The sequence below is a fragment of the Schistocerca piceifrons genome, chromosome 1 (genome assembly GCF_021461385.2).
Source record: "Schistocerca piceifrons isolate TAMUIC-IGC-003096 chromosome 1, iqSchPice1.1, whole genome shotgun sequence".
NCBI lineage: Eukaryota > Metazoa > Arthropoda > Insecta > Orthoptera > Acrididae > Schistocerca > Schistocerca piceifrons.
In genome coordinates, this window is record NC_060138.1 from 415,838,530 (window position 1) to 415,851,462 (window position 12,933).

General features: G+C 41.0%; 1 protein-coding gene across 3 annotated transcripts in view; it reads right to left on the reverse strand.

The window, feature by feature from the left end:
• Positions 1-12,933, reverse strand: part of LOC124798408 (tudor domain-containing protein 7A-like) — a 192,227-nt gene that overhangs the window by 20,510 nt on the left and 158,784 nt on the right. For all 3 annotated transcript variants that reach the window (XM_047261814.1, XM_047261806.1, XM_047261822.1), the window contains 2 exons: positions 12,403-12,503; positions 5,410-5,558 (listed from right to left, as the gene is read on the reverse strand). In XM_047261814.1, coding sequence (XP_047117770.1) covers positions 5,410-5,558; positions 12,403-12,503 — 250 coding nt within the window. The remainder of the gene's footprint in view (positions 1-5,409; positions 5,559-12,402; positions 12,504-12,933) is intronic.

Consider the following 12,933-nt stretch of genomic DNA (forward strand, 5'->3'; position numbering starts at 1 on the left):
CTGCTCAAATTTCCCCATATCCGTCGGAATGCACAATGGACATGAATGGATGCAGGTGATCAGACAGGATGCTTAAGTACTTGTCACTTGTCAAGAGCCATATCTAGATATATCAGGAGTCCCGTATCACTCCAACTGCACACGCCCCAAATCATTACAGAGCCTCCACCAGCTTGAACAGTCCCCTGCTGACACACAGGGTCCATGGATTAATGAGGTTGTCTCCATACCCACACATGTCCATACCCTTGATACAATTTGGGGCGAGATTCGTCCAACCAGGCAACACGTTTCCAGTCATCAACAGTCCAATGTTGGTGTAGACAGGCCCAAGCGAGGCGTAAAGCTTTGTGTCGTGCAGTCATCAAGGGTACATTAGTGAGCCTCCAGCTCCGAAAGCCCAGATCGATGATATTTCATTGAATGGTTCTCACACTGACACTTGTTGATCGCCCAGCACTGAAATCTGCAGCAATCTGCGGAAGGTTTGCACTTCTGTCACGTTGAACGATTCTCTTCAGTTGTCGTTGGTCCCGCTCTGGCAGCATCTTTTTCCAGCCGCAGTGATGTCGGAGATTTAATGTTTTACCAGATTCCTGATATTCACAGTATACTTGTGAAATGATTGTACAGAGAAATCCCCACTTCATCGCTACCTCAGAGATGTTGTGTCTCATCACCCATGCGCTGATTATAACACCATGTTCAAACTCATCTAAACCTTCATAACCACATAACCAGCCATTGTAGCAGCAGTAACTGATCTACCAACTGCGCCAGACACTTGTTGTCTTACATAGGCATTGCCGACCACAGCACCATGATCTATTTACAGATCTCTGTATTTGAACAAGCATACCTATACCAGTTACTTTGGCGCTTCAGTTTACAGTTCCAACTCAAGCAGACTCTGGCATGACTTTGCGTCCTTTCTCAATAGGTTTACTGAACAATTACAAAAAAAAAATACCTGCTTCACAGGTGATGAAAAATGCACATAAGTTATATTTATTTGAAACATAATTTAGTCTTGATTACTACCATAAACAATTTTTTTTAAGTTAATCGAGCTCAGTGTTGAGTAATTTGCTTTGAAAGATGAAAACAAACTATTCCAAGTGGGACTAAGAATTAAATTTAGTTGAATTGTATCTTACTACTGAAATAATCGAAGAGTTTGAGTAGTGATACAGTATCAGTTTATGGGTCCCCACCATATTATTCTCATGTTGTTGTTGTGGTCTTCAGTCCTGAGACTGGTTTGACGCAGCTCTCCATGCTACTCTATCCTGTGCAAGCTTCTTCATCTCCCAATACGTACTGCAGCCTACATCCTTCTGAATCTGTTTAGTGTATTCATCTCTTGGTCTCCCTGTACGATTTTTACCCTCCACGCTGCCCTCCAATACTAAATTGGTGATCCCTTGATGCCTCAGAACATGTCCTACCAACCGATCCCTTCTTCTTGTCAAGTTGTGCCACAAACTCCACTTCTCCCCAATCCTATTCAATACTTCCTCGTTAGTTATGTGATCTACCCATCTAATCTTCAGCATTCTTCTGTAGCACCACATTTCACAGGCTTCTATTGTCTTCTTGTCCAAACTATTTATCGTCCATGTTTCACTTCCATACAGGGCTACACTCCATACAAATACTTTCAGAAACGACTTCCTGACATTTAAATCTGTACTCGATGTTAACAAACTTCTCTTCTTCAGAAACGCTTTCCTTGCCATTGCCAGTCAACATTTTATATCCTCTCTACTTCGACCATCATCTGTTACTTTGGTCCCCAAACAGCAAAACTCCTTTACTACTTAAGTGTCTCATTTCCTAATCTAATTCCCCCAGCAATGCCCGACTTAATTTGACTACATTCCATTGTCCTCGTTTCGCTTTTGTTGATGTTCATCTTATATCCTCCCTTCAAGACACTGTCCATTCCATTCAACTGCTCTTCCAAACCCTTTGCTGTCTCGGACAGAATTACAATGTTATCAGCGAACCTTAAAGTTTTTATTTCTTCTCCATGGATTTTAATACCTACTCCGAGTTTTTCTTTTGTTTCCTTTACTGCTTGCTCAATATACAGATTGAATAACATCAGGGAGAGGCTACAACCCCGTCTCACTCCCTTCCCAACCACTGCTTCCCTTTCATGTCCCTTGACTCTTATAACTGCCATATGGTTTCTATACAAATTGTAAATAGCCTTTCGCTCCCTGTATTTTACCCCTGCCACCTTCAGAATTTGAAAGAGATTATTCCAGTCAACATTGTCAAAAGCTTTCTCCAAGTCTACAAATGCTAGAAAAGTACGTTTGCCTTTCTTAATCTAGCTTCTAAGATAAGTTGTAGGGTTAGTATTGCCTCACGTGTTCCCATATTTCTACGGAATCCAAACTGATCTTCCCCGAGGTCGGCTTCTACCAGTTTTTCCATTCGTCTGTACATAATTCGAGTTAGTATTCTGCAGCCGTGACTTATTAAACTGGTAGTTCGGTAATTTTCACATCTGTCAACACCTGCTTTCTTTGGGATTGGAATTATTATATTCTTCTTGAAGTCTGAGGGTATTTCACCTGTCTCGAACATTTTGCTCACCAGATGGTAGAGTTTTGTCAGGACTGGCTCTCCCAAGGCTGTCAGTAGTTCTAAAGGAATGTTGTCTACTCCTGGGGCCTTCATCTACATCCTCTTCCATTTCCATGATATTGTCCTCAAGAACATCACCATTGTATAGTCCCTCTATATACTCCTTCCACCTTTCTGCTTTCCCTTCTTTGCTTAGAACTGGGTTTCCATCTGAGCTCTTGATATTCATAGAAGTAGTTCTCTTTTCTCCAAAGGTCTCTCTAATTTTCCTGTAGGCAGTATCTAACATACCCCTAGCGAGGTAAGCCTCTACATCCTTACAATTGTCCTCTAACCATCCCTGCTTAGTCATTTTGCACTTCCTGTCGATCTCATTTTTGAGACGTTTGTATTCCTTTTTGCCTGCTTCATTTACTGCATTTTTATATTTTCTCCTTTCATCAATTAAATTCAGTATTTCTTCTGTCACCCAAGGATTTCTACTAGCCCTCGTCTTTTTACCTACTTGATCCTCTGCTGCGTTCACCACTTCATCCCTCAAAGCTATCCATTCTTCTTCAACTGCATTTCTTTCCCTCTTTCTTGTCAATTGTTCCCTTATGCTCTCCCTGAAACTCTGTACAACCTCTGGTTCTTTCAGTTTATCCAGATCCCATCTCCTCAAATTCCCACCTTTTTGCAGTTTCTTCAGTTTTAATCTACAGTTCATAACCATAGATTGTGGTAAGAGTCCACTTCTGCCCCTGGAAATGTCTTACAATTTAAAACCTTGTTTCTAAATCTGTCTTACCATTATATAATCTGTCTGAAAACTGACAGTATCTCCAGGCTTCTTCCATGTATACAACCTCCTTTTATGATTCTTGAACCAAGTGTTAGCTATGATTAAGTTGTGCTCTGTGCAAAATTCTACCAGGCGGCTTCCTCTTTCGTTTCTTAGCCCCAATCCATATTCACCTACTACGTTTCCTTCTCTTCCTTTCCCTACTGCCGAATTCCAGTCACCCAAGACTATTAAATTTTCGTCTCCCTTCACTGTCTGAATAATTTCTTTTATCTCAGCATACATTTCTTCAATTTCTTTGTCATCTGCAGAGCTAGTTGGCATATATACTTGTACTACTGTTGTAGGTGTGGGCTTCGTGTCTATTTTGGCCACAATAATGCGTTCACTATGTTGTATGTAGTAGCTTACCCGAACTCCTATTTTTTTATTTATTATTAAACCTAATCCTGCATTACCCCTATTTGATTTTGTATTTATAACCCTGTATTCACCTGACCAAAAGTCTTGTTCCTCCTGCCACCGAACTTCGCTAATTCTCAGTGCATCTAACTTTAACCTATCCATTTCCCTTTTTAAATTTTCTAATCTACCTGCCCGATTAAGGGATCTGACATTCGATGCTCTGATCCGTAGAACGCCAGTTATCTTTCTCCTGATAACGACACCCTCCTGAGTAGTCCCCGCCCGGAGATCTGAATGGGGGACTATTTTGCCTCCGGAATATTTTACCCAGAAGGACGCCATCATCATTTATCCATACAGTAAAGCTGCATGCCCTCAGGAACAATTACGGCCGTAGTTTCCCCTTGCTTTCAGCCGTTCACAGTACCAGCACAGCAAGGCTGTTTTGGTTAATGTTACAAGCCCAGATCAGTCAATCATCCAGACTGTTGCCCCTGCAACTACTGAAAAGGCTGCTGCCCCTCTTCAGGAACCATACGTTTGTCTGGCCTCTCAACAGATACCCCTCCGTTGTGGTTGCACCTACTGTACAGCCATATGAGGGGGGGATTAAAAAGATAATTGGAATATTATCGCTACTAAAGAAAGCTGATACCTTTCTATAAATGGGAGTATAAATAGAGTAATTGTAGTATTATTTAATTTTATTTGTGGTATTTAGATGTCAGTTAAGTCAGAAACATTTCCATGTCCAACTTTAGTTCAGTGCTTCCTGCAGTAACATCTCAGTACTGGGTCACATGAGGATCGTGACTGTAACTGTTATTATTATGAGTGACGTACAATTTTGCTTTCTATGATTACTGGTTTGTGCATTAATGGTAACTACTGCCACCCACATCTTAGATTAGCCCTGTGTTCGTGTCTATCCAGTGTGCTATTCAAAAGGAATCTTAATGAAAGTCACTACAACAATTAATATTCAATTTTCAAATTAATGTGCCTAGTTGGGCTGGCGACCAGTCAATTTTTCATTTGTATATGAACTTTACTACTTTCATTATCCCCAAAGTAAAAGCCTACTTAGTTTTTCTATAAATTACCATACATCCAAAATTACTGTACGATACCCTGTATCCATTAGACAAACATATGGTCAAAATTAAAAATCCTGCAAGACAGTTGCTGTTTGTGTCACAGCAAGCGAGTGTTACAATTTGCTCCATATTAACAACTCTTTCTTTGATTTTACTCTTTCACTGATTCGAACTCTTTAGTACTCTTTCACTGATTGTAACTCTTTAGTACTCACTCACTCACTCAAGACTGTAATTCTTTAGTAGTCACTCTGACTGTAATTCTTTAAAATTAGCTAATACTCTTATCTCCAGAGTAATCACTTAATTTTATAGAACATCCACAGAAGTGTCTTTTCACCAAAATTCAGTTAAGTCATAAATATACAAGGGAGCGTTTACTGATTATTAAACCAAACTAATGGAGAGACTGACTGAAGGAAATAGAACGAAAATGAAAACAATGTATAACAGTTATACTACCTCTTACCACCATAAAAATGAATGACAACAGCACAAAACTACCAGCTGTAGGAAATTAATTACCTGTACCAGAGCTGGTCAGAATGAAGAACTGCATAAAATTCTCCCTCAACTACACTTTGTGGAACTGAGCTACCACCAATTTCATTGTACCTCTCTTGGAGTTTGTCCATCATTTCATCAAGTGCTGCAAGGTTTTCATAAGCTTGTACCTGAAACACAACCGGAAAATTTTATTTTAGCTATTATAACTGGAATAAGATGTACAAGGTGTTCGGAAATTCCCATTGTTAGCTTCTATGACTTGCAGAGTGGAGCACATAATATTCTGAACAGGGGCAACATACAGTTTCCCTGCTACAGCTGTTTGAAAACTTATTTGCTAGATAGGTATGCAACACAGTAGTCATGATGGAAGGTGATTACATTAGACTGGCCTCTGCCATTTGATGTCTACCCTATCTCTGACCTGGTTCAAGCCTCAGTCACATGTCTGTGTGTGTTAGAGCAACATGGCACAGTAAATGTTTGCAGGCTATACCTACACAATCTTTCTGAATGGCGAAGCTCACAGTTATGGAAGAGTTGCTGGTTGGCTTTATCAAGATCATTCTCCACAACATCCGATTCCATCACATATATTTTTCACAAAAATTATGTAATGGCTTCTACAAAGTGTATCTTCATCATCAGCAGGCATAGTTGTGGTGCTCCAACGAAACACCACACATCAAAACTGCAAGAGGCCGTACTGTATCATGTTGAAGAGAACATGTCAAGGAGTACACAAGCAATTTCTATGGCTATTAATGAGTGAAACTGGAAAACAAGTGTTGTACTGGGTTACTCCAAATTAATTACCTGTACAGGTGGTAGCGTTACCGACACGTTTTCAAATGGTTATAGCACAGAAACAGTGTTTTTCCCAACAAGGGGTTCGAATTCAATATATTATACATTCACTCCCCTCTTTAAGTCCAAGAAGTTTGTAATGGGAATTTCTGAATATTCTTTATTTTTGAAGACACACACAATTTTAACGAGAATAAAGTAAGTACTTCTATCTGGATTATTCTGTATCACCACAACATGCTTCAGTGACAAACTTCAATCTTTACAGAATCTATTATATTTAACTGACTATACAACAATGTTTTATCCAAAAATTCATCATTCAGAAGTAACAGTAACATCTTACATCCAAATATCAAACTGCTGTACATACTTTTACAATGTGTAATAACTTAACAGTAAATGTTAACATTATTAGTACCATTGTTTCCTTCTAAATTTATTTGCATTTTTTGTTGGTAAATTACCATTTGAGTCTTACGACAATAATGGTCTTAAAAACTAACCAAAAATTTCAGTTTTCTTTCACCTTCAAAGCTGTAAGGACAGTAGACTGTAATGATGAATAATGAACATCACAGCTTTGATGAGATACTGGGCTCAACAAAGTTAGGAAGGAAGATCAGGGTTTAATATCCAGTTGACATCATTATCAGGGGCAGAGCACAAGCTGAAGTTAGGGAAGTATGGGGTACAATGATCTTCATTTTATCAAATAGAAGTCATAACTGAATGCTCACACCAAGTATAAACAATGCCAAAATGTGAGAATTAAGGCACATACTGCACCAAGTTTTTACCCCCACTGCCTTTCCAGGAACATCTCAGCATGGAAGTGCAGAAATAATATCAGTAAAAGGTATTGTTAACTCTTGGTTTACCCTATCAATTTGTTAAAGTGATGTGTTGCACCATGTCAATAGTACCGATGAATGACAATCGTCAATCACAAAAATATTTTCCATTGGTTTACCTGGTAAGGCTGCACATGCATATGGTTTGCTGTGCATGTAATTAAGTGAGGAGGGACGTAATCTTTATACCAGATGGGGCAACACTAGCAGTGGCTCAAGCGTTGCAGCATATGTTGGTTTGGTGGTTTCTCCTTGCAACCAACCCCGCCTTGGAGTTACACCATGCTCCACAAAAGGCGGACATTCATGACACTCAGAAATTAAATCACAAGACAAAAAGTAATAGTAGTTCGAGTTCTTTGCTATGATACATCAAATCTGATGTACCTAACACATGTAATGTCAAATATTATATGGAGACACACACTGCACGACTTGTTTTCAATGTGTAATTGTTGGATGAATATATGCAGATATGAAGTAGTAGTTTGTTCTACCATTTGGTAGAATTTGGAAGATAAAGTACTTGTGTCCAATTTCCAGCTAAAGACCAATTGCATTGGACACGAAATCAGAGGTAAGAAAAGAGAGGGTGCAGGGGCACAGTAAATGTACCAGTTGCAAGTTTATTATATCAGACCAAATTATAACAATGTTTGAACCTGTGCACGTCCGCAAAAGATCAGTGAAAATGTCTCATCCCACTAGCGAGACTGGCAGTCTTCACCAAATCAGATAGCCGCCGGAAGCCAGAGAGGATTTCCTCCGATCCATAGTGACACACATCAGTGGTGCCGACATGAGCGACCACCTGCAGATGGGTGCACCCTGTACCCTTCATGGCATCCGGAAGGACCCTTTCCATATCTGGAATGACTCCCCCCGGTATGCACACGGAGTGCACATTGGTTTTCTTCCCCTCTCTTGCTGCCATTTCCCTAAGGGCCCCCATTACGCGCCTGACGTTGGAGCTCCCAACTACCAGTAAGCCCACCCTCTGTGACTGCCCGGATCTTGCAGACTGAGGGGCAACCTCTGGAACAGGACAAGCAGCCATGTCTGGCCGAAGATCAGTATCAGCCTGAGACAGAGCCTGAAACCGGTTCATCAGACAAACTGGAGAGGCCTTCCGTTCAGCCCTCCGAAATGTCTTTCGCCCCCTGCCACACCTTGAGACGACCTCCCACTCTACCACAGGTGAGGGATCAGCCTCAATGCGGGCAGTAGATAGTAACAGTTCCCTGTTATGAGGATGTGGGAGACAGAGATAAAAATCTCAATGTGTGTCTGTCCTCATTTTCACTTGACTTTACCATTCTAATTAATCTGAAGTCTGGAATTTCACCTGTCTCACAATTCAACTTGAAAAATATTTTGTACATGCATATAAATGTTAAGGTAATAATCATAGTCATGTTCACTAAATCATAAATCTGATAAGTGGAACAGCATGTTGCACAACTACCATTGAACACCTGAAAACTGGGCATTCACATGATGTGCCTCTCCATTGTAGAAGTTGATGTAATGTTACTGTTGTTATTTTATGCAGGGAGATTTAAAGTTGCAGAGCTCACCATCTGCAGCATCGTCGACAGGACTGACTGCGGACCTTTGGTACAGAGCCGAGTGGAGGGTCTGAATCAGAGGCTGAGACGGTTCTGCGACTGTGTGGGCTGCAGATTCCTCGACTTGCGCCATAGGGTGGTGGGGTTTCGGGTTCCGCTGGATAGGTCAGGAGTCCACTACACGCAACAACCGGCTACACGAGTAGCAGGGGTTGTGTGGCGTGGGCTGGGCGGTTTTTTAGGTTAGATGGCCTTGGGCCAGCACAGAAAGGGCAACAGCCTCAACGGGTGCGGGGCCAAGTCAGGACATGCGGGGACCAAGCAGCAATCGGTATTGTAATTGTCAACTGTCGAAGCTGCGTTGGTAAAGTACCAGAACTTCAAGTGCTGATAGAAAGCACCGAAGCTGAAATCGTTATAGGTACAGAAAGCTGGCTTAAGCCAGAGATAAATTCTGCCGAAATTTTTACAAAGGTACAGACGGTGTTTAGAAAGGATAGATTGCATGCAACCGGTGGTGGAGTGTTCGTCGCTGTTAGTAGTAGTTTATCCTGTAGTGAAGTAGAAGTGGATAGTTCCTGTGAATTATTATGGGTGGAGGTTACACTCAACAACCGAACTAGGTTAATAATTGGCTCCTTTTACCGACCTCCTGACTCAGCAGCATTAGTGGCAGAACAACTGAGAGAAAATTTGGAATACATTTCACATAAATTTTCTCAGCATGTTGTAGTCTTAGGTGGAGATTTCAATTTACCAGATATAGACTGGGACACTCAGATGTTTAGGACGGGTGGTAGGGACAGAGCAGCGAGTGACATTATACTGAGTGCACTATCCGAAAATTACCTCGAGCAATTAAACAGAGAACCGACTCATGGAGATAACATCTTGGACCTACTGATAACAAACAGACCCGAACTTTTCGACTCTGTATGTACAGAACAGGGAATCAGTGATCATAAGGCCGTTGCAGCATCTCTGAATATGGAAGTTAATAGGAATATAAAAAAAGGGAGGAAGGTTTATCTGTTTAGCAAGAGTAATAGAAGGCAGATTTCAGACTACCTAACAGATCAAAACGAAAATTTCTGTTCCGACACTGACAATGTTGAGTGTTTATGGAAAAAGTTCAAGGCAATCGTAAAATGCGTTTTAGACACGCACGTGCCGAGCAAAACTGTGAGGGACGGGAAAAACCCACCGTGGTACAACAACAAAGTTAGGAAACTACTGCGAAAGCAAAGAGAGCTCTACTCCAAGTTTAAACGCAGCCAAAACCTCTCAGACAAACAGAAGCTAAATGATGTCAAAGTTAGCGTAAGGAGGGCTATGCGTGAAGCGTTCAGTGAATTCGAAAGTAAAATTCTATGTACCGACTTGACATAAAATCCTAGGAAGTTCTGGTCTTACGTTAAATCAGTAAGTGGCTCGAAACAGCATATCCAGACACTATGGGATGATGATGGCATTGAAACAGAGGATGACACGCGTAAAAGCTGAAATACTAAACACCTTTTTCCAAAGCTGTTTCACAGAGGAAGACCGCACTGCAGTTCCTTCTCTAAATCCTCGCACAAACGAAAAAATGGCTGACATCGAAATAAGTGTCCAAGGAATAGAAAAGCAACTGGAATCACTCAATAGAAGAAAGCCCAATGGACCTGACGGGATACCAATTCGATTCTACACAGAGCACGCGAAAGAACTTGCCCCCCTTCTAACAGCCGTGTACCGCAAGTCTCTAGAGGAACGGAGGGTTCCAAATGTTTGGAAAAGAGCACAGATAGTCCCAGTCTTCAAGAAGGGTCGTCGAGCAGATGCGCAAAACTATAGACCTATATCTCTTACGTCGATCTCTTGTAGAATTTTAGAACATGTTTTTTGCTCGCGTATCATGTCATTTCTGGAAACCCAGAATCTACTATGTAGGAATCAACATGGATTCCGGAAACAGCGATCGTGTGAGACCCAACTCGCTTTATTTGTTCATGAGACCCAGAAAATATTAGATACAGGCTCCCAGGTAGATGCTATTTTTCTTGACTTCCGGAAGGCGTTCGATACAGTTCCGCACTGTCGCCTGATAAACAAAGTAAGAGCCTACGGAATATCAGACCAGCTGTGTGGCTGGATTGAAGAGTTTCTAGCAAACAGAACACAGCATGTTGTTATCAATGGAGAGACGTCTACAGACGTTAAAGTAACCTCTGGCGTGCCACAGGGGAGTGTTATGGGACCATTGCTTTTCACAATATATATAAATGACCTAGTAGATAGTGTCGGAAGTTCCATGCGGCTTTTCGCGGATGATGCTGTAGTATACAGAGAAGTTGCAGCATTAGAAAATTGTAGTGAAATGCAGGAAGATCTGCAGCAGATAGGCACTTGGTGCAGGGAGTGACAACTGACCCTTAACATAGACAAATGTAATGTATTGCGAATACATAGAAAGAAGGATCCTTTATTGCATGATTATATGATAGCGGAACAAACACTGGTAGCAGTTACTTCTGTAAAATATCTGGGAGTATGCGTGCGGAACGATTTGAAGTGGAATGATCATATAAAATTAATTGTTGGTAAGGTGGGTACCAGGTTGAGATTCATTGGGAGAGTGCTTAGAAAATGTAGTCCATCAACAAAGGAGGTGGCTTACAAAACACTCGTTCGACCTATACTTGAGTATTGCTCATCAGTGTGGGATCCGTACCAGATCGGTCTGATGGAGGAGATAGAGAAGATCCAAAGAAGAGCGGTGCGTTTCGTCACAGGGTTATTTGGTAACCGTGATAGCGTTACGGAGATGTTTAGCAAACTCAAGTGGCAGACTGCAAGAGAGGCGCTCTGCATCGCGGTGTAGCTTGCTCGCCAGGTTTCGAGAGGGTGCGTTTCTGGATGAGGTATCGAATATATTGCTTCCTCCTACTTATACCTCCCGAGGAGATCACGAATGTAAAATTAGAGAGATTAGAGCGCGCACGGAGGCTTTCAGACAGTCGTTCTTCCCGCAAACCATACGCGACTGGAACAGGAAAGGGATGTAATGACAGTGGCACGTAAAGTGCCCTCCACCACACACCGTTGGGTGGCTTGCGGAGTATAAATGTAGATGTAGATGTAGATTTTGACTTACTCATTTTCACCTAATAATTTTCTAGAGGTGCAGCCTAGCATTTGTAGTAATGATTCTCTACAGGAAAGCTGATGTCTCCAATGTAGACTACTTGTTAAACAAATATTATTAGTCAGAATTGCTGGCCAGTTATTGCCTTCAGGAGGCAAAATGTGTCGTACTGCCTCCTTGAGGAGGAGGAGGACGAGGAGAGAAAGATCAAGAAAGAAGGGAACGTCACCCAGACCCCAGGTTGAGACCTCTCCCACCCCCGGTTGTGAAAATGAGGACAGACACACATTGAGATTTTTATCTCTGTCTCCCACATCCTCATAACAGGGAACTGTTACTATCTATCAATAACCTGCAGGTAAAAGGTTCTCTCTATAGCACTACTGAATAGTACTGACAATTGACACATACAAAAATCTTCATCCATAGTGAAACAATAGCTGATATTCATGAAACTAGAACAAGCACAATTACTGAAGCTATGATCACCGACATTCGACTTCCTCAAAGCACTAAGGCTCCGTAACTAGTATTTAGAAAACTTAAAATGCTCTTGGTGTCACATAGCTGTTAGCTTACTTTCACACGGTAGATTCTAATATCTGGGAGCAAAGGTCTGTGTACTGATATTAAACAATTATTTAGTCTTGCTTACCATAAAGTTGCTGGGGTTTGAAGCCATTGTTACATGAATATCAAATACAGTATTGACTTTCGGTATTAATGGTGGTGGTATTCCAGGAGTGCAGACAACACCTGCAAGAATTCACACCAGAGTTACTGTACTTTACCAAAATGTTAAAAGGCATAATTATAATTGAAAGATACTCAGATACTGCAAAATGAGATGAGGAAAAAAAGTACTTTGGAAGAGGATTAATAAAACAGTTCTGAAATGTTATATTAAAATTCTTATAACTTAAAGCTATTGTAGGAAGACAGTCCTTTGACAGACGATCATTTAACAAATAAAAATATTTCTAAAGCAATGTTGACTACAAGAGCTAGAAAGAGAAAGGGAAAGAGAGAGAGAGAGAGAGAGAGAGAGAGAGAGAGAGAGAAGAATTATAGACTACAGCAAGGAACAAATACTGGGTGGTTATTATTAAACTTTCCCTATTCAACACATCATAAAACTGAAACTAATGAACATTTAAGTGCAAAACTTGGTAGCGATAATGTCAAG